The sequence below is a fragment of the Schistocerca americana genome, chromosome 1 (assembly GCF_021461395.2).
Source record: "Schistocerca americana isolate TAMUIC-IGC-003095 chromosome 1, iqSchAmer2.1, whole genome shotgun sequence".
NCBI lineage: Eukaryota > Metazoa > Arthropoda > Insecta > Orthoptera > Acrididae > Schistocerca > Schistocerca americana.
Genome location: NC_060119.1, coordinates 368,297,728 through 368,319,887, shown reverse-complemented (window position 1 = coordinate 368,319,887; position 22,160 = coordinate 368,297,728). Strand labels below are relative to the sequence as shown.

At 42.4% G+C, this 22,160-nt stretch overlaps 1 protein-coding gene across 1 annotated transcript in view; it reads right to left on the bottom strand.

Moving 5' to 3' along the window:
• The window catches only part of LOC124600483 (hexokinase-1-like), a 284,884-nt gene that overhangs the window by 31,795 nt on the left and 230,929 nt on the right, over nt 1–22,160 (bottom strand). Inside the window, exons 3-4 of the mRNA XM_047136165.1 lie at nt 2,086–2,239; nt 1,771–1,989 (exon numbers count right to left, since the gene is read on the bottom strand). Coding sequence (XP_046992121.1) covers nt 1,771–1,989; nt 2,086–2,239 — 373 coding nt within the window. The remainder of the gene's footprint in view (nt 1–1,770; nt 1,990–2,085; nt 2,240–22,160) is intronic.

Sequence of the window (22,160 nt, the reverse complement as noted above, 5' to 3'; positions counted from 1 at the left end):
CTCCAGGGTAAATGCAACCAGTATGAAAACCCTCTAGCTCACTAAATTCTCATCACTGATTCTTTGTGGACGAAAACAAGCCTGAAGTTATATACTCCCAAATTAATAGCCTAACATCACACAAAACTCGTCCAATGGTGTGCTGAGAGACTTTCAGATGCTCAAGAGTATGTTGTATTAGCAAGGTAAGGGTTCAGGAAGGCTCATATCAGTGTGGTATAAGAAACAAGACAGAGGTATGTGGCGATAAGAGGCTAGTGAATACGTATTAGTTGAGGCAACAAATAAAATGTTTTGGATGTTGTATCTGTGCAATGCCAAAAAGATTTTACTGGGAGGTAGGGGCCTGATGACATAGGTTGTGAAGCAGAAATTTAGGCCAATTACACTTTTTATGGGGAGAACACTCTGCAACAGGGTGGTCTGTTATACATTTTATCACAGTTTAGTGATATATATTCATCCAGATGGTTGTTCTGTGATAATACCAAACTGGATGCTGTGTAGTAGCTACAGCAGAGCGGGGAGATGATGTGATTGATTTCACAAGTGACCACAACCAAACTATGTTCCAGAATGAATTATCATTGTTAAACTGTGAACATGTTCAAGCAGGACACCAAGCTGAAGAGAACACTACTCAGTTGACTTCAATGGCTGTTTTACAGCCCATGCCATCTTAATCACCTTTCCCCAATAATTGCTAAAGTGGCAGTCCCTCTTGGTATATAACCTTTTCTCCCACAACCCCTGCCGTTTATTCAATGCTGGTCTGTTCTCCAAAGCCCATTATCCTCTCTCTTGTTCCTCTTCCACTCCACCATATTGCCACTAAGATAGCCTCACTCTCCCCATCATACTGTTCCATTTCACCCTTGGCCATTTGCATCTTCTTCATCATTATCTCTCTCTGTTATTCTGTATCCTCCAAACCCCCATGTTATATTTTCTCAGTACTTTTCATAAATGTTCCCTGTCTCCCTGTGCAGATGCCAGCACCTCCTCTCCAAACACATCTACATTCCTCACAGGTATATTTCTTCTTGACTCCTTTCCTTTCAATGGCTCTTAGTTCTTCCATATCCCACCCACCCCAGCTATGATAACTACTTCATTAGTTACACCATTTGGAACACAATGCTGAAAGAATGTTATCTAAGATTGTATGTGTGTGTGTGAGGGGGGGGGGAGTGGATTTTGTACACTTGGTCACTCAGAAGGAGGACTCTCTCTGTTATTTCATCTACTACTTATCATATTTTTGTGCATGGTTTCCTGATATTATGATATCAGTAGCTCTTCTATTCAGAGTCTAGTTATTTTCACATACATATTTTGTGTTTTTTGTTGATAACTTTTCATACTGACAGTGATGATATGCATTTAAGTGTACCCCCATACAAAACTTATTTATCATAAAAAATATTGTCAAGTATGATTAATTGAACCACTTTGAAAATTGGATCAGTATATAAGATACAGTAAATGATTCAGTAAAAAGAGAATTTGTGTGGGACATGGTCAATATTTAGGCCTCAGTATCCGGTAATTTGGGCATTTACACCTGGTTGCACTGATATGAGCCTTTTTAAGGTTATTATCAGAGTTGAATTAGAAGAAAATTAATTTTCACCAACAAAATTTTATAAGTATTAATGGCATATCTGCATAATACTTTACTACTTTTTCTTTCAGACCAGCAAACTATCTTAAATGTAAATGGTGAATGTAATAAACACTAATATTTCTTGTCATTGTTTCATACATTACCCAATGGTAGTCTTGCTCCAGTCAGATTTTGTTCTTTTACGAAATCACTTATGCATTCTGCCAGAAATCCAAATAGTCTGTCACCACATCCTACTTTTAATTCATCATCAAGATGGTAGTGCTTGACCTTTTCATCAGTGACTTTACCATCATCCAGTTCAAGAAGAATTACACGAAAATTAGTACCTCCCAAGTCCAGGGCTAAAAACTTCCCTTTTTCTGAAACAAAGTGTGCACAAAAAGTGAATTTAGATTTTATCCAGACTCAAACATACAACTAATAACCAAAGAGTGCTACGGTTTTTGTCTAGTTACCCGTTCCATCAGGAAGTTCTGGTATGTATGTATTTTCCATCTGAAGAGAAGATGGTTCCTCATGTATTCCCTTTTCAAGTTCACTTTCAAAGACTCGCCCTATTTTCTTCACAGTTTCCATTGTGAACTGGAGCTCACACAATGCAGCTTCAATCTGAAAATGCATATCGTTAATGAGTCACATCTTATTTTAATAATAAATTTTAAGACATGAACTGTAATCACATCAAAGTGTTTCTTACCAATGCTAACCATGCTTCCATAATAACATTATTAACCTTGTATATAAAAAAAATCAAAACTACAAAATCCTTCAAAGGGAAGTTCGGCAGCTTGAATTTACTGTCCTATAAACGTTAGGTGATAGAGATGGAGCACTAATTTAATTGGAGAAGGAAAGGAAAGGAAATGGGCCATGGCTTTATTGATATATATTTGATGTAATGGAGAAAACAATGGGAACCCTAAATCTGGATGACAGAGTAAGCTTTTTAATTCTGCCCTCCAGCAGGACCTTAAGCTCTGTACCATTACACTCGGAAACCTAACTAAAGGTGTTACAGATTGTTTTTGCTGAAAATACACTCCTGGAAATTGAAATAAGAACACCGTGAATTCATTGTCCCAGGAAGGGGAAACTTTATTGACACATTCCTGGGGTCAGATACATCACATGATCACACTGACAGACCCACAGGCACATAGACACAGGCAACAGAGCATGCACAATGTCGGCACTAGTACAGTGTATATCCACCTTTCGCAGCAATGCAGGCTGCTATTCTCCCATGGAGACGATCGTAGAGATGCTGGATGTAGTCCTGTGGAACGGCTTGCCATGCCATTTCCACCTGGCGCCTCAGTTGGACCAGCGTTCGTGCTGGGCGTGCAGACCGCGTGAGACGACGCTTCATCCAGTCCCAAACATGCTCAGTGGGGGACAGATCCGGAGATCTTGCTGGCCAGGGTAGTTGACTTACACCTTCTAGAGCACGTTGGGTGGCACGGGATACATGCGGACGTGCATTGTCCTGTTGGAACAGCAAGTTCCCTTGCCGGTCTAGGAATGGTAGAACGATGGGTTCGATGACGGTTTGGATGTACCGTGCACTATTCAGTGTCCCCTCGACGATCACCAGTGGTGTACAGCCAGTGTAGGAGATCGCTCCCCACACCATGATGCCGGGTGTTGGCCCTGTGTGCCTCAGTCGTATGCAGTCCTGATTGTGGCGCTCACCTGCACGTCGCCAAACACGCATACGACCATCATTGGCACCAAGGCAGAAGCGACTCTCATCGCTGAAGACGACACGTCTCCATTCGTCCCTCCATTCACGCCTGTCGCGACACCACTGGAGGCGGGCTGCACGATGTCGGGGCGTGAGCGGAAGACGGCCTAACGGTGTGCGGGACCGTGGCCCAGCTTCATGGAGACGGTTGCGAATGGTCCTCGCCGATACCCCAGGAGCAACAGCGTCCCTAATTTGCTGGGAAGTGGCGGTGCAGTCCCCTACGGCACTGCGTCGGATCCTACGGTCATGGCGTGCATCCGTGCGTCGCTGCGGTCCGGTCCCAGGTCGACGGGCACGTGCCGACCATTGGCGACAACATCGATGTACTGTGGAGACCTCACGCCCCACGTGTTGAGCAATTCGGCGGTACGTCCACCCGGCCTCCCGCATGCCCACTATACGCCCTCGCTCAAAGTCTGTCAACTGCACATACGGTTCACGTCCACGCTGTCGCGGCATGCTACCAGTCTTAAAGACTGCGATGAAGCTCCGTATGCCACGGCAAACTGGCTGACACTGACGGCGGCGGTGCACAAATGCTGCGCAGCTAGCGCCATTCGACGGCCAACACCGCGGTTCCTGGTGTGTCCGCTGTGCCGTGCGTGTGATCATTGCTTGTACAGCCCTCTCACAGTGTCCGGAGCAAGTATGGTGGGTCTGACACACCGGTGTCAATGTGTTCTTTTTTCCATTTCCAGGAGTGTAGTTCACAGTACTTGTAAGAGTATCCATAACAGGTGTCCTCTGTTGGTAGCAAGTCATGGGTTATCAAAGAATATCAATACTTACTATATATGATTTTGTTCATATCTACTTACTATATAGACAAGACCATGTTGTGCTCTTAGCAAAAGGGCTTATTTCTTAAGTTACTTACCAGTTAGTATTTATACATTGTTAAATGGTGAAGACTGACAATTTACATATTAACAGCTACCATGAGACAACTATTTACCCAGTCATTCATGTACTGCAGATCCTGTCATGAAGGATTATCTTTAAGGATATGGTATGAGTCAATACATACATTAACCTAGAGAAATAGCCTTTTGAATTTGATTCTATAAGCTCTGTTAACAATTAACTGTCCATAAATTGCTGTATTTGAATTATGCTCCCATAAAATATAAATTAACATAGTTAAATTAGAAGAAGCAGCCAGCTTTACAAAGAAATTCCCCTGTTCAAAAATGGTTCAAATGGCTCTGAGCACTATGGGACTTAACATCTATGGTCATCAGTCCCCTAAAACTTAGAACTACTTAAACCTAACTAACCTAAGGACATCACACAACACCCAGTCATCACGAGGCAGAGAAAATCCCTGACCCCGCCGGGAATCGAACCCGGGCGTGGGAAGCGAGAACGCTACCGCACGATCACGAGTCGCAGACAAATTCCCCTGTAATACACATAGCTGATGTTATCTACTACTGCTTTTTGCAAATGACTGCACACTGACAACAGTCAAAGAATGTGAGTGATTTAGATACTTTAGGATCAGAATATATGTACTATGACAGTGCTAAAAGGGGCAGTCAAATGAAAATGAGATGAATGGAAAAAAAAGTAAACTGTTATTTCAAAAGTAATCACCATAATTGTTAGTACATTTGTCCTGCAGTGAGACTAGATAGCCAGTGCCTTCATGGACAAATGTTTTGAGTTTCCTGTGGAACCATGATTTTACTCAGGCATGCATCTCTTTGTCCCAAGCAATGTGAGTGGAATGGCTGTCTGACTTCAGAGCTCCAAACAAATAGAAATCAAATGAGAAGAGATTGGGACTATATGGAAGATGGGTAAGGGCTTCCCAGTGAAACTTCTGCAACAATCTTTTTTTTAGTCCTGAAGGAAGATATTCATGGCCATCAATTTGTTTCATATGAACAGGTGCATGCTCAGGTACAATCATGATTCCATAGACAATTGCAAACATTTTTCTATGAAGCTATTGACCATTGTCTCATAAGCTAAAAATGGTGAAGCTTGTGTTTTCTATCCTCTGCAACTTTGAAAATACAGAGGACACAGGGGACACACTTCACCTAAGCTACATTTGAACTGCGACAGTATAATTGTCTAATGATGTTTTAGTGAGTACTATTTTGTAAACTCTGGCATGACAGAGAAGATGAAGTATGTACCTCATTTTCAGCATTCAACAAAACTTGCAAAACTGCACTCAAGGTATTACTTCAGTGTTACTAGCATGCTTTTGCAGAGTTTCATACCTGTCATAGCAACTTTCTGCCACAAACTGATGACAGTACTTTAATATATCTAATTAAAGACACAGTAGCAAATACTTTCAATGTATACACCATTCAATCTCAGCAAGATTTCCTCTGCATAATATGTGAATGCAGTCAGTACTGTGATTTTGAGGTACGTTCATCCATGCCTCTTCTTACTTCTGGAAATCATCATTTTTTTTTTTTTAAATTCAGAGTGCAACATTGATGAAACAGAGTGAGCAATAGAAGAGAGCGTAACAAGATGTTTTTAGTACTAGCAGAAGGCAATGGTGTAGCAAAAAGCTGCTTGTAATAGGTAATCTTTATTTATGACAGACTGTTTTGAATTCATCACCGTTTTCAAGTATGTCTAGATTGATGTGTCATCCATATTACATCATTGGTGGACTGTCTTACAATTGTCACAATTTTAATAAGATGGTAAATGATGTCAATATGTTGAAAATGCAATGTTAATTACGATGTGACAGTAGTTTGGCAGTTCCACTGTTACGACACAACAGCATAAGAGTGGAACTGTCAAACTACCATCACATTGTAATTAACTTTTCATTTTCAACATATTGATAACATTTACCACCTTATTAAAACAATGACAGTTATAAGACAGTCCACTAATGATGTAATATGGACGTCACATCAATCTAGACATACTTGAAAATGGTGATGAAGTCAAAACAGTCTGTCATAAATAAAGAGTATTTATTATAAGCAGCTATTTGGTGCATCTACTCAATTTATCATGTCTTTATCAGACATATATTATGCTACTGGCACTAAAGAAGAAAAATTCACCATTCACTTATTTCTGTAACTATTTTAGCATCATGTTAATCTACCATATAGCACAATCTGAATTTGCAGTAACTTGCAGATATTGTTACCAAATCATGGTGTATCATCCCCATCCCTCACATCTTCCATGGCATTAACACCAGTAACATACTTAGCAAATAAACCAAGTTGAGATACAAAGGGGGTGAGGGTGGGGGGTGGGGACGGTGAAAGAAATGAGGATTATAGAAGTGGAAATGGCAAGAAGGTACATTTAACACAGGAGAATTTGCAGCACCAGTGAGCACCTGTCTACGTGGATGGGTTTCGGTCTGAGCAGTAACATTTCAGCTGGGTAAAGGCACATATTCACATGTTGACTGTACCTGTTGTTACCAACAATCTAATGTGGTCTATAAGTATGTGGGTAGGACTGAAAAACCACAGGAACTTAAGCAAGGCAAGACAGAAAGGGAAAGAACCATCACTAACAAAATAAAAAAAAGAAAGACAACAGGAAGACTGCCTTCCTGTACATGGATGAACTCTAACAGAGTCAACAAGCACCTTGCACTCTCACATAGCCATAAGCTGCAGACCTGTGTTCGTAATCATAGTGCCAAGTGAAACACAGATAATGGCAACCACACACTTTAATTTTATATTGTCTAACATATGGCCTTGTTGAAGTTGGGGGGAGACTATTATTATTAGGGCTCTGAAATTGATTTATGATGAATGTAGTTCTTAAATTTTTGGACAAATGTTTTCAAATACTGTATTTCTCTAAACTGAATTTTTTTTGGATTTTATAGTAAAGCACTTATTTTAAAAATTTTGTTATTATTATTATTATTATTATTATTTCTTTCCTTTCTCAGACGTTATTATTATTATTATTATTATTACATTTTATGTATTATGTTTTTGTTACTATTAAAATCTATGGCACTCTGCAAGTGTGAAAATGAGAATGCCAGCATGTTATATTTGGTGGGTGGGAGGATGGGGGAGGGGAGGAGACAGTAAGAAGCTGACCACCCAACTCTCAGAGCTGAATCCTAGTACCATGCCTTAAATAGCCTAAAACAGTCTAAACCTAAAACAGTCTAAATTAGTTCCAGAAGAATAAAATAAATACATTTTTAAATTTCTATACTGCTTATTTTACCAGCACTATAATGGTATCCTCGTAAGTAAAGAAGAAGTATATAAACTGCTAGTATATAAGTATATATAGAAGTATATAAACTTCTAAAAAAAAGAAAAGTTTTGCACCAGCGCCACTTGCATATCTCTGTGTGTGTGTAGGTCTAGATACAAGGGGTGCAGGTAATGAAAGACTAAGCTTTATGAATCTGAAAAAATGTATCTTACCATGAAATAAAAGCCAAACAATAACACAAAGAAAGGCAATCTGTGCAAAAGAGCACAGCTTTGCACATATCAGAGGCATTCCATAAGTAACGCAATACTTTCTTTTTCAGCCAATTTTGGTTAAAAAATGCGGAATTTTTTTAGGACATCATGGAATATTCCCACTTCAGCCACTATAGTTTCATGAAGCTCCAATTGGTGGTGGAACTTTACATAGCTTCCAGAATGGTGACTGTAACACAGCTGCCTGCCATGCAGAGGGCTGTAATTGAGTCTCTTTCGGCGGAAAACCAGAGCATCACAGACATTCATAGGCATCTACAGAATGTCTACGGAGAATGAGCAGTGAACAAAAGCACAGTAAGTTATTGGGCAAGGCATCTGTCATCATCAGAACAAGATCACATAAACCTATCCGACCTCCTGTGTGTCAGCCAGCCATATACATGCAATGCTAGAATATGTGGACACACTCATTCGAAGTAATCAGTGGATCACAATCACACACCTTGCTGCTCAACTGGACGTCTCTGTTGGTAGTGCTGACACACTCATTCACTGGTTGGGGTATTCAAAGGTGAATTCCTTGCCACTTGACAGAAGACCATAAAGAGCAGCAAAGGACCATCTTTGTGGAATTGCTTGCATGTTATGTGGCTGATCGTGGCAATTTTTTTATTGATCATCATCACAGGTGATGAAACACTGGTTCATCATTTTGAACTGGAAACAAAATGACAATCCATAAAGTGGCACTACATCATCTTTCCTCTGAAGAAAAAGTCCAAACCTGCACCCTTAGCTGGTGAAGTCATGGTGGTGGTCTTCCAGGACTCTGAAGGGTCTAGTCTGTTTGATGTCCTTTCACATGATGCAACAGTCAACTCTGAAGTATGAGGGTGGTTTGAAAAGTTCTCGGAATCAATACCAGAGGTTAGTGTCAGGGCAACAAGTTGTTCACGTGATATTCACTGGACTGTTGCCTGTAAACATGTGCCATGTCAGTGCTCTTGGAAGACAGCTGTGGTGGTGACATGGCTCTGTTGTTGTTCCCGTGTACTGGTTTGCAAAGATAGAAAAAAAAAAAAAAAAAAAAAAAAAAAAAAAAAAAAAAGTCAAGATTCAAGAAGTGATTAAGTACTACGTAAAGAAAGGTATGAAAGCAAAGGTCATCATGCCGATTTCCAGAATACACGGGGGAGGGGGGGAGGGGAGGGGGAGACTCTGCTCCCTCATATTCAACTGTTACCAAGTGGACAAATGAATTTAAATTTTGTCGGGAGTGCTTAGATGACGATCCGAGGAGTGGTCGGCTAAGGTTTGTCACTACTCCAGAAATCGTTGCAAAAGTGTATAAAATGGTTATGGTGGATTGCCGATTGAAAGTGTATGAAATTTCTCATGCTTGCCCCATGTCCTCTGAAAGGGTGTATCACATTCGAACTGAAGAAATAGAAATAAAAAAATATCTGCAAGATAATCAAAAATGCGTGAGAATTGACATATTGGAACAATGTTTGATCCATTTTAGGAGAAACGAACAAGATTTTCCACACCGGTTTGTAATCATAGATGAAACTTGGGTTCACTACTATACCCAGAGACGAAACAACAATCAAAGCAGTGGAAACGTGCTGATTCTCCACCACGAAAGAAAGCAGAGACAATTCCTTTGGTGGGAAAGGTCATGGCATTGGTGTTCTGGGATGCGAAGGGAATTCTGTTCGGAGATTATCTGGGCAAATCATTACCGGAGAATACTACGCTAACCTCTTGAAAAAATTGCAACAAAAGATACGCGAAAAAAGGTCAGGTTCAGCTAGGAAGAAAGTCATCTTCCGTCAAGACAACGCGCGCCTGCACACATGTGCCTTCGCCATGGCAAAATTACAGAAACTAAGGTATGAACTGTTGCCACGCCTGCCTTATTCACCTGATATGGCTCCGTGAGACTTCCATCTCTTCCCAAAACTGAAAATTTTTCTTGGTGGACGAAGATTCACTTCAAATAAAGAATTGACAGCCAGAGTTGACAACTATTGTGCAGGCCTAGAGGAAACTCATTTTCGAGATGGGATCAAGGCACTGGAACATTGTTGGACCAAGTGCATTAATCTGCAGGGTGACTACATCGAAAAAAAAAGTTTCAGCGATGTAAATACTTCTTTTCTATTCCATTCTGAGAACTTCACAAACGACCCTTGTTATTGTGCTACTCTCCTTAAATTGAAGAACTGGCTTCAGCATGCTCATTGCCACAAAAATGTGAACAAATGTCTCCTGCTCTATGACAATGGAAGTCTCACACAAGTTTGTGCACCCTGATAGGAAGGCGCAAAACTTCACTGGACTGTTCTTCCTCATCCACCCTACAGCCTGGATATTGTATCTTCCGACTTCCATACATTTGGCCCTATGAAAGATGCACTCCATGGGAAGCAGTACATGGATGATGGGGAGGTTATTGATGCAGCAAGATGTTGGCTCTGACGTCGGCCAGCAAGGTGGTACCATGCTTCCCAGTAAAGTGGCATAAGAATGTTGCATTGAATGAAGATTATATTGAAAAATAGGGTTTATAGCCAAAAGAGTTGGGAATAATATAGTGTATTGGATGCCTGAATAAAACCAACCAGCTTCAAGAAAAAATGTGTTGCATTACTCATTGAACACCACTCGATATGTGAAATGAAAATCTGCAGCTGGGTGACATTCCACACCATGTTGTTCCAGTTTGTAATATCCTTGGATCATTCTTGACATATTGTTGACAAGGTAGTCGATATGATGCCGCCTAACCCTGTTTGCTCCTTACATTATGGCACTCCTAAGCTCATCATTGTGTGAGGAGGATTCCTTTGCCAGCACATTACAAACTCCTACTGCTTCCAAGCTTGTTCAGTAATGCTCATGTCTGCGAACACCACAGGCCATTACATTTGGTTGTTTCCTCCCTCCTGCTGTAAGGCGTTCAGGAGTTGGGCTTTGTGTGCTCTTGCACTATCTTTTTCAAAGACAAGTCTATCACCGAAATGTAGATTGCAGGGCTGGATAATAGGTTGGAAGATCACATCTTCTACAGATCTCAAAATACCCTCAAAGGCAACTAGGCGCACTGAAGAGACATGGGTAAATACAGGTACCATTCCAAGTGTTTCTTCCATTTCTGGTATTTACTTGCTCAACTTCTTTGTTCAGCTGGGTGCTTAATGGTGGAGGGGTTGAACTATCATTTCTTAATGGATCCCTAGGGGTTAAATTGATTGTGTAGACATGGTTGTGTAGAATCTGAGTCAATGCAGCTCTCCCATTTGCCTCCAGAGTAGATGTGTTCAGTTCTGTTGCAGTCTCCTTGGGGTGACTACAAGCCATAATTTGTAGCTAGTGGTCGTCAGATGATGATGATTATGATGATGATGATATGATGATGATGACTGGACAACCGCTACAAGGCAGACCTGCCATGCTGAGGGTCTCACGACAACAGCTGAATGTTGAATAGTGTACAGACGCCGCATTGTTCTATTCGCGACTGGAGACCATGCATGCTGTACTGAAATGCAGATTTACTTTCACCCTAACACAGGGTATGTAGCGATTTTCTCGGCTGCAAATACTATTGAGGAAAAAGCTCCTGATGAAAAAAATGCACAAAGTATGCAAGTCATGAGGGTGGTACAAAACTTTGCCCTAGAAGTTTAATGCTTATGATTCCAGTACTTTGTTTATCTCTGATAAAGACTCTTGGTGCGGCCTAGAAAAGTTTTGAACAAATACTTTTCTAGCGTTTATTCCGTAGTACGGTGGTCACTGTTTTTATGATCCGAAAAACTGCCCTCCACTCGCCAGTTAACCTAAGGGAGAGAAGTCATGTGCGCCGCCTGTCTGTGAATCGTGTAAATTTTATTCTGTAAGTGTTTCTGTATTTGAGCTGAGTGTCGGTCGTATTTTCTAAGGCGGAGACTGGGAACCGGCCAACATTTGCCTAAATGAAAGTGGGAAACGCCTAAGAACCACAATCAGGCTGGCCGGTATATCAGACCAACAGTTGTTAATCCGCCGCTCGGATCTGATTCAGGTTGGCTCCCGTCTCAGAAACTAGCGCGCTGCACTTTAAAAAAGAGCAATAATAAAAAGTCATCAATACAACCCTTCAATATTACAAGGAAATATTGCAACATATCGGAACTGTTAAAAGAACAGAAAACCGACAGTAACGCATACGCTTCCAATAAAGTAGCAACTCAGATCGTAGCAAGAGGTCCCTGAAGTTGGCGATAGCTATAACTTTCGTATCTACAAGTAACGTTTTGAAAGTAAATAATGTAGAAGGGCCGCGATTGCTTAGTAAAGTCCTTTAAATCGTTTAGATTTGTTTAGGGTGAATTTAGTCGGTGTCTAAGGCTCATTAATACGTGAAAGCTAACAGGACCTAATTAATTTATGAAACGAGGAAAGACACTTCCACTTATCTAATCTGAAATTTGCTTACTACATTGATTATCCTGCCGTAGACCTGAAATTTGTTTACCGTTGCCCTTATCGTGAGGGTAACCAACATTGTCCTATCAAATCAAGCGCCACCCATTAAGTCAAAAGGGAATATGAGGTAACATTTGCGACTTTCGAAACGGATTCAGTGCTATTCTCTTTTGTATAGAGCCCAAAGTGACAGACTTTCTTTCTACAAAGCTTGTTCAATTTTATTTGTCACCTTTCATATGGTAACAACTGTTAGTACTTCTCCGAGTAGAAACTGTAGATTTTAAGTCATCAGCTCGTTTACTTTCACGTTTTTATAAATTTAGGATCAAACGAACACTTAGTGATGTCGGTAAACGGATTACTGCTTGCCTCTAATTACGGTAGAAAATAAAAGCAGTTGTGATGGTAGACTCATTATATTTGTGAACATTTTAAGCTATCCCAACGTAAACATTCTGCTTTTCCGTGAGATCTGCGAATGTGATAACTGCTTACATTTTCAATAGGCCATTTCCATGAAGATGGGACACGGTATCTTGGATAGTTAGCTAACTCCTTGCATAATTTTCGAAATGTCCTGTTACAAGGCGAAATCTGTCAAATGGATTGCAGAAATAGTACTTTTAATCTAGGACTTTCTCCACATGCAAGAATGAATTATGTAATGATTTTGATGTACCTTTTTCTATTTTATACAGTACTTCCAACTGAAAACGTGTGATCTTATTTATCATCTTTCTCATTCAGTTATTTGTGGCAGTATCCGTTGTTTCGCTTGCTTTTTCTTTCCGTGGTCTTCAGTTCATATTATATTTTCTTGAGCAGGCTCCTCAATATTTTGCGTTTTTGTAATTGAGCTGCTGAATTTTGTTCGATTTTAGTGATTTTTTCAATGAATACGAATTTCTGTTAGACCATGGTTATGGTAACCAGTGGCTGCGGTTCTTCAAGAGAAAAGAACTTTTACAATTTTATTTCTGACTGTTCTTATGCGCTGTATATGTGTGTGACTATAACTGTATTTGTCATTTCCTGATGGCATCTGTGAGTTCATCTGTAATCTGGAAGTTTTGTTGTGATTTCCTGTTCATCTAAATGCTTTTCTGTTTCCAATCCCTAAAACATTCCTGAAAACTTCCCTCTACTATTTTTCGGTGTTTGTTGTTTGAGAACTGCCACATTGTATGATAATTTACGAGGTATCAAGTTTATTTCATAATGTAGTTTGCCCCCTCTGGTGCTGACTTTTTATGGTATCTCCTCTAAGTGAATTTTCACATTCTTTACTGTGGTGTCACCGCCAGACACCACACTTGCTAGGTGGTAGCCTTTAAATCGGCCGCGGTCCGTTAGTACACGTCGGACCCGCGTGTCGCCACTATCAGTGATTGCAGACCGAGCGCCGCCACACGGCAGGTCTAGTCTAGAGAGACAGCCTAGCAATCGCACCAGATGTAAAGGCGACTTTGCTAGCGATGGTTCACTGCCTGCATACGCTCTAAACGACAGTTTAGCATAGCCTTCAGCTACGTCATTTGCTACGACCTAGCAAGGCGCCATATTCAGTTACTATGTATCCTGAACAGATAATATTATGAATCATGTACCGTCAAGAGCGACGTTCATCATTAATGGATTAAAGTTAAGTATCAAACTAATTAAGTCCGCTTTCTGAATTCTAATTCCTTGTCATGTTCCAGACCTCACGTCAGTATAGTTCTTCCCTCCTCACGCCAGCCTGCGTGAGCTAAAACGCGTGCATTTGGGCCTCCTCTAGTAACACGGTGTTGGCTCTTCTGCCAACACAACATTTACAATATCATAAATCTTTCTGTATTTGCTTATCGATTTATCCCCGATGATTTAATAAATTACACAATTTGGTGGTTAAATGTTGACTGATGAATGCTATGCAGTGTCTCATCTCACACGAGTTCTTTCTTTACACATTGTGTTGCTTCTTGTCTGATACTGCGTAGGTTTCTATTATTTAGTCAACCGCGTGTATGTTGCGGTTCAGTATTTTTTATATACACAAAACATTATCTACGGCAGGATTCATATGAGTCATATAGTGAGTAGCAAATTGTAAATACATTAAGGGAGACGTCTCTGTGTGCCACTCGGCCACTACGTGAAACGGTGCGTAGTACTATCGATTTTCATTGAAGCGTCGTACGTCAGTGTGTTACGCTTCGTCATTAATGGCAAACACGCAAGTGACGTGCTGTCGCAGTAGTATGGTTCGCTGTGCTCTCATGACGGTAAACAAGGCTCTGGGACTGGGTAAACGTGTTACACAGCTAGAGAGAGGAACACGTCGATAGCATTACAAGAGACCGTGTATTATCATACACGGGTACTGCAACATACAGACTACTACAACATGAGGCTCCATGTGAGAAAGTGGCAGTTACTTCTTTGCCTATTAAATTACGTCATTATATGCTCTGTATTCAAATACTCAAGATTCATCTGTTCGTCTGACGGCAGTTAATGGATCTGTCGGTAACAAGGAATCTCGAACGCTATCAGTGGATCAGCGCTTCCAAGAAATGTTTCTACTTCGGTCTACCACATTCAGGTGGTACAAATACTTTCAGAGTGGCGACGACTGCCTCAAAGATGCTACCAGACTGGTTGGACAGGTATACACTATACTATCAAACAGAGGAATTCTTGGATTTATCAGCAATTACAGATTTTTATAGGACAACATTGAAGAGACTTGTTCGTTGTAAGTACCACGTTTCCTGGCAGAAGAAGATACGACCAAATTTTCCTATGTGAACAAAGTTATTTCAACTAGCAGACAGCAGTTTATTATTATGATATTGCTACGAAGACTAAAAAAATTAAATTTTATTCGCCATCAGTTGCAGTCCGGATCTCCGCTTACGAAGAAGAGAATAGTTATAGTTTTCTTCACAGTAAGGACTCAAGAAATAATGATACAGTTCACATTTACTGTTATTTTTCTAAACAACTGTTGCGTTCCACATCATATTTAGATATTTAAAAGTCATTTATGCAACACTAACTCTGCTGACGTTTTCAAACTCACATCGCACCGTCCTCGTTGTATGCAAGCAGCATATCAACAAAGCTCTTCAGGTTGCAGAGATTCAAGGGGCTACCGGAAAATATCAGCTTGCCCTGGGCGCGCTGTACCCTGAACACGTGGTTAAACTACTTCGCAAAAAACTAGCCATCATATTAGGATTTGATAATAAATCCTATTAATAACGGAATGCAGCGCAGCTCCCGTTTATATCCTAACAGATTTGGTACCAACGCTGAACACGAACAACATAAAGCACTCCAGTGGCCGCTCTACCCGTGGCAAAGAATTGCAACTCGAATCATTTACATATCCACCGATTATGTGTACGTGGACTGTCTTCTGCGTAGTTAACTTTTTTTTTGTCAGGCAGCTTATTCTCACTGAGTGTCTCTACATTTTTGTTTGTTTCTTCTTCAACATGACTTTCGTCCATGGACACCGAGTCGGTATGTACGCTATATGACTGTGCCCAGTGCTGCTTTCTGTTCACGATCGCACCATGGAAGACGATGCTCTCGAATGTTGTCGGTAAATGACTTCAATATAACAAAGTCGAGTAGTTTTTGCATTGTTCAACACTCTGCGCGATACATAGTGGTGGGACGCACCACTGTCCAGTGTAATTGGGCTTTAATTTGGTGACTTCGGTTCGCTGTGACTTCTTAGCATCTCATCTATGCTCCCTTGAGTCTGGCTCGTGCACAATAACGAAGCCGGGATCTGAGATACGAGGGGAAAACTCTTATCACTTTCACGACGAATAGCGAAATAGTTTAGAGATAGCGCGACAAAGGGTTCTGTGTATGCCTGCTGCTAGTCAGTAATCGTTTCATATTCCTCCTCTCTTCAGAATGATACTGAATTAATGTCAGTTTGTGTGTCGGAGCAGGGATAGAGTTCAGTTTTTGAAGACCACTTTTATGTGGAGGGAGCGCTGCCCCCTAACTATTTGGCCTTATGCTCTTTTTTAAGCAGGTACTGCTCATGACTTGATTGGTCTGTTTCTTGTTGTACGTTTTACAAATGGTTCTAAGCACTATGAGACTTAACATCTGAGGTCATCAGTCCCCTAGACTTAGAATTACTTAAACCTAACAAACCTAAGGACATCACACACATACATGCCCAAGGCAGGATTCAAACCTGCGATCGCATCAGCAGTGGGTTCCGGACTGAAGCGCCTAGAACCACTCGGCCACATCGGCCGGCGTAGGTTTTACCCGGTTGCGGCAGTAAACGTGGTTTCAACAATATACCCCTGGGTCGAGTATCATTCTAACTCGTCCCCTCCTACCCTCCCCCTCCTATCCCCTACTCCTCCCCCGCGCCTCCACCGCCACCTTCATACCCACTCCGGAAATTTTGCGTGGGTAGACTGATTATCGGTGAACCTCCGTATTAGCTGTGATTTCGATGATTTTCTTGTCGTGGTCATTTCGTGAGATGCCTGTGGAAGGAAGTAATATGGTGCGCGAGTCCTCTCGGAATTTCAGCAGTAAACCTGTCCAGGATGCACGGCGCCTCTCTTGTAGCGTTAGCCGCTGTAATTTGTTGAGCATCTCCGTAGCTCTCTCGGCTTACTAAACGGACCAGTGACGAACGCGCCGCTTTTCAGTAGATCTTTTCTACCTCTGCTATTAATCCAATCTAGTAAATGTCCCAGGCCGACGAGCAATCCTCCAGAAGATGTCGAATGAGTGTTATGGCGACGTCCAAGAAAAGAATAAACAGCAGAGGTGACAAAGCAGAGCCCTAACATACTCCCACAAACAAGGGAAAGTTTCCCAGCAATCGTATTGGAATGTGGTCAACAAAAAAAGTACGAACCAGCGATGTGCCAAGAAGACGGGCGAGAAAATATCTAGGGAAAGACAGCAAGGGAGCATGATACTCAGAGTCACCCAAGAGCAGTTAATTTTACAACAAAGGGAGGACAACGGAACGAAAGAACTGGAGGTGAGGATAAAGGGTTCAGTTTAGTGAACTGGACGGAGGTAGCTTTCGGCCCTTAAAAAAACGTGTAACTAATAAAGAGGCACAGAGCTGTCCATTAAAATTGCAACACTATGAACACGACGTTTAAAAAAAAAAACATCAAATAGGCGTGGAGTGTGTTTCATGCATTGACACGCAAATGAATAGCATTTCAGCGTAACCACACAAAGGGGATAGCAGTCACGCTATCTAAAGAAACGATTAGACGGCAGGTTTCTCTTTCAGAAAGCTAATCTAAATGTTGGTTACCTGTGTGATGATTGTGTTAGGTTTCGTGTAAGAAGCAGAAACGTCTATCAGCACGTATCGGAATTCGGCAGTGGCAGTTTGTGGCCTCCTGAGACTGCGGTTTATCGTCCTGCAGTATTGCTTCTCATGTTGGTCGGGATCCTACGACTGTGAAAATAGAATCGATGAGTTCAGAAGGCCATGCTCAGCGTCATGAAGATCTTAATTGACCCTCGGCAATGGTACCCGAGAAAATGGACATGTTGTTCGTTAGGCCGCGCAGGATCGCACAGTCACATGTCGTATCTTCCGTCAGGAAATGGACTTGTCCGCAGCAAGACAGCTATCGATGCGGACAGTGCGATGATGTCCGGTGCACTGACGAATGACAGTACGACGACCAGTGTTGCGCCTTCCCTAGACGCGACAACAGAGGGGCACTGACAGTGGTGTGCCCAATGGCAACAATGGACACGGCAGTGGCACCACCTTTCAGACGAGTCCAGATACGGAGTACAGAATAAAAATGGACATACCTGTATGTGGAGGCTAAAATGAAAACAAACGTTGCCAGATTGCATTCGTCAGCGTTACACAGCCCGGCATCCGAGCACACAACACTATCATGTCATTTACATCCACATTACTGCTCCACGATTAACACTATGTGCATAGCAGAGAGTTCATGGAACCATCCTCAGACTATTTATCTAATGTTGCACTCTCGAACAGAGGTGGGAAAAACCAACACTTAAATCTTTCCGTGAGGGCTCTGATTTCTCTATTTTATGACGATGCTCGTTTCTCCCTATGCAGATCGGGACCAAGAAAGTAATCTGCAGAAAGCTGGTGATTGAAATTTCGTGAAGGCATCTTGCCGCAACAAAATATGCCTTTGTTTTAATGATTACCACCCCAACTCGTTTGTCGTATCCATGACATTCACTCCGAGCTGTCCTTCTTTGGACTTTTACGCTGTCCTCCGTCAATCTTACCAGGCAAGGATCCCACACCGCTCAACAATACTGTAGCAAAGAACGGACAAGAGTAATGTAGGCAGCCTCTTCATCAAACTTGCTGCATCTTTAAAGTGTTCTGTCACTAAAACACAGTCTTTGGATTACCTTTCGCACAACATACGCTATGTGATCGTTCCGGTTTAAGTTCTTCATAATTGTAATTCCTAGGTATTTAGTTGACTGACAGCCTTCAGATTTGGGTGACTTACCTTGTACCCAAAATTTAACGAATTTCTTTTGGTAATGATGTGCATATGACTTCACACTTTTCCTTATTTACAGTAAATTCCCACTTTTCGCACCATGCAAATATCATGTCTAAGCCATTCTGCAATTGGATTTGTTTTTCTAATGACAGCTTCACCTGCAAACAATTTAAGAGGGCAGCTCAGATTGTACCCTGAACCGTTTATAGAGATTGGGAACAGCAGAAGGCCTACAACACTTCTTTGGGGAACGCTGGATATTATTTCTGTTTTAATTGATAACTTTCCGTCTATTTCTACGAACTATGACTTTTCTGACAGGAAATCACGAATCCAGTCGTACAACTTAGATGATCCACTATAGACACGCAGTTTAGTTACAAGCCTTCTGTGAATCTAGAAATGTGGAATCAGTTTGAGATTCCCTATCGATAGCACGCATTACTTCGTGCGAATACAGGGCTACTTGTGCTTCACAAGAACGATATTTTCTGAATTCGTGCTGATTATATGTAACAGACTGTTACCTTTGAGGTAATTCATAGTGTTCAAACACACTATATGTTCCAAAATCTCTGCATCAGATAGCCGGTAATCGAACAACAGCCGCTACATTTCTGATGTGTTGGGGCTCGTGGCTGTACCATATCTTTGCGATCTCCATTACATCAGCTTTCAGCAAGACAACGCAAGACCACGAGTTGTCTGTGCTGTCCTGACCTATCTCGACATAGGAGGTATTCAGCTGTTACACTGACCAGCACTTTCTCCAGGTCTCTCAGCCACTTAAAACATCTGGTCGTTGCGTTGCTGAGCGACTGACGCGCTACTATTCGCCAGCCAGTACGACTGATGAATTCTGGCTCTGAGTTGAAGCAGCGAGGAATTACGTACCCGTTTCTGTCATCCGAGTTCAGATGGACTCTATGTCCAGCCGGATTAAAGCTATGTATTACATTTCGAACCTTGTATATATCGCCAGACAGTTACAGATTTGATCACGTGTTCTTCCTACTACCACACAGCAAACGAGCAACATGTAAAATTTGGTTCTTTGCTATCGCTTCTGGTGTTGCACTTTAGGGCAGTGATATACACTACTGGCCATTAAAATTGCTACACCAAGAAGAAATGCAGATGATAAACGGGTATTCATTGGACAAATATACTATACTAGAACTGACATGTGATTACATTTTCACGCAATTTGGGTGCATAGATCCTGAGAAATCACTACCCAGAACAACCACCTCTGGCCGTAATAACGGCCTTGGTACGCCTGGGCATTGAGTTAAACAGAGCTTGGATGGCGTGTACAGGTACACGATACCACAGTTCATCATGAGTAGTGACTGGCGTATTGTGACGAACCAGTTGCTCGGCCACCATTGACCAGACGTTTTCAATTGGTGAGACATCTGGAGAATGTGCTGGCCAGGGCAGGAGTCGAACATCTTCTCTATCCAGAAAGGCCCGTACAGGACCTGCAACATGCGGTCGTACATTATCCTGCTGAAATGTAGGGTTTCGCAGGGATCGAATGAAGGGTACAGCCTCAGGTCGTAACACATCTGAAATGTAACATCCACTGTTCAAAGTGCCGTCGATTCGAACAAGAGGTGACCGAGACGTGTAAACAATGGCACCCCATACCATCACACCGGGTAATGCGCCAGTATGGCGATGACGAATACACGCTTCCAATGTGCGTTCACCGCGATGTCGCCAAACACGGATGCGACCGTCATGATGCTGTAAACAGAACCTGGATTCATCCGAAAAAATGACGTTTTGCCATTCGTGCACCCAGGTTCGTCGTTGAGTACACCATCGCAGGCGCTCCTGTCTGTGATGCCGCGTCGAGGGTAACCACAGCCATGGTCTCCGAGCTGATAGTCCATGCTGCTGCAAACGTCGTCGAACTGTTCGTGCAGATGGTTGTTGTCTTGCAAACGTCCCCATGTGTTGACTCAGGGATCGAGACGTGGCTGCACGATCCGTTACAGCCATGCGCATAAGATGCCTTTCATCTCGACTGCTAGTAATACGAGGCCGTTGGGATCCAGCCGGCGTTCCGTATTACCCTCATGAACCCACCGATTCCATATTCTGCTAACAGTCATTGGATCTCGACCACCGCGAGCAGCAATATCACGATACGATAAACTGCAATCGCGATAGGCTACAATCCGACCTTTATCAAAGTCGGAAACGTGATGGTACGCATTTCTCCTCCTTACACGAGGCATCACAACAACGTTTTACCAGGCAACGCCGGTCAACTGCTGTTTGTGTATGTGAAATCGGCTGGAAACTTTCCTCATTTCAGCACGTTGTAGGTGTCGCCACCGGCGCCGATCCTGTGTGAATGCTCTGAAAAGCTAATCATTTGCATATTACAGCATCTTCTTCCTGTCGGTTAAATTTCGCGTCTGTAGCACGTCATCTTCGTGGTGTAGCAATTTTAATGGCCAGTAGTGTATTTCTTCTAGGACGAAATTAGTGATCATAAGACGGGAAGAAAATTGCTTTAACGTTGTAGCGAACTTAACTAGCAGTGTAGTCGCCTACCAAATCGGCCGATGACCCAGCCAGTAGCAATCAGCTGATGCGTGGCCCGAAGCATCCAGAAGGCGCCGGGGGGTCGCGACCGGCACGTACAGCTGCCGATAGACTGCCACGAGCGGCCGGCGGGGGCACGGCGAGCCAATCCCGATGTGTGATCCATCACGGTTCAAGTAGCGGCTCGTTAACCACGGCGCGTGTGACGTCACGCGCAGGTCAGGCGCGCGAACAGCGCTCAATTAAAAAACGGCGCGCCGGCGACGGCCTTGGCAGCTGTTCTCACCAGCCCCTCGCGGCCAGTTCTACAGCTATTATTCTCGTTTAGCAGGTCTGCCATGCAGACTAGTCGGTGCACGCCTATGCCAGAAGCGCAACGATAAGTGCACTCCTAACACTTGGAGAGAGCGTAGATCTCGTCAGTTGACGCGCCGTCGCAATTTATATACACACGCTGACCGAGTACATTGCGTAAGCTGTTTCACCGAGGCGAGCTGCTCGTATATTAGAATTGTTATTAAAGAATGTATGAATATCAAGAGCTCAGATGGAAACCCAGTTCTAAGCAAAGAGGGGAAAGCAGAAAGGTGGAAGGAGTATATAGAGGGTCTATACAAGGGCGATGTACTTGAGGACAATATTATGGAAATGGAAGAGGATGTAGATGAAGATGCAATGGGAGATATGATACTGCGTGAAGAGTTTGACAGAGCACTGAAAGACCTGAGTCGAAACAAGGCCCCGGGAGTAGACGACATTCCATTAGAACTACTGACAGCCTTGGGAGAGCCAGTCCTGACAAAACTCTACCATCT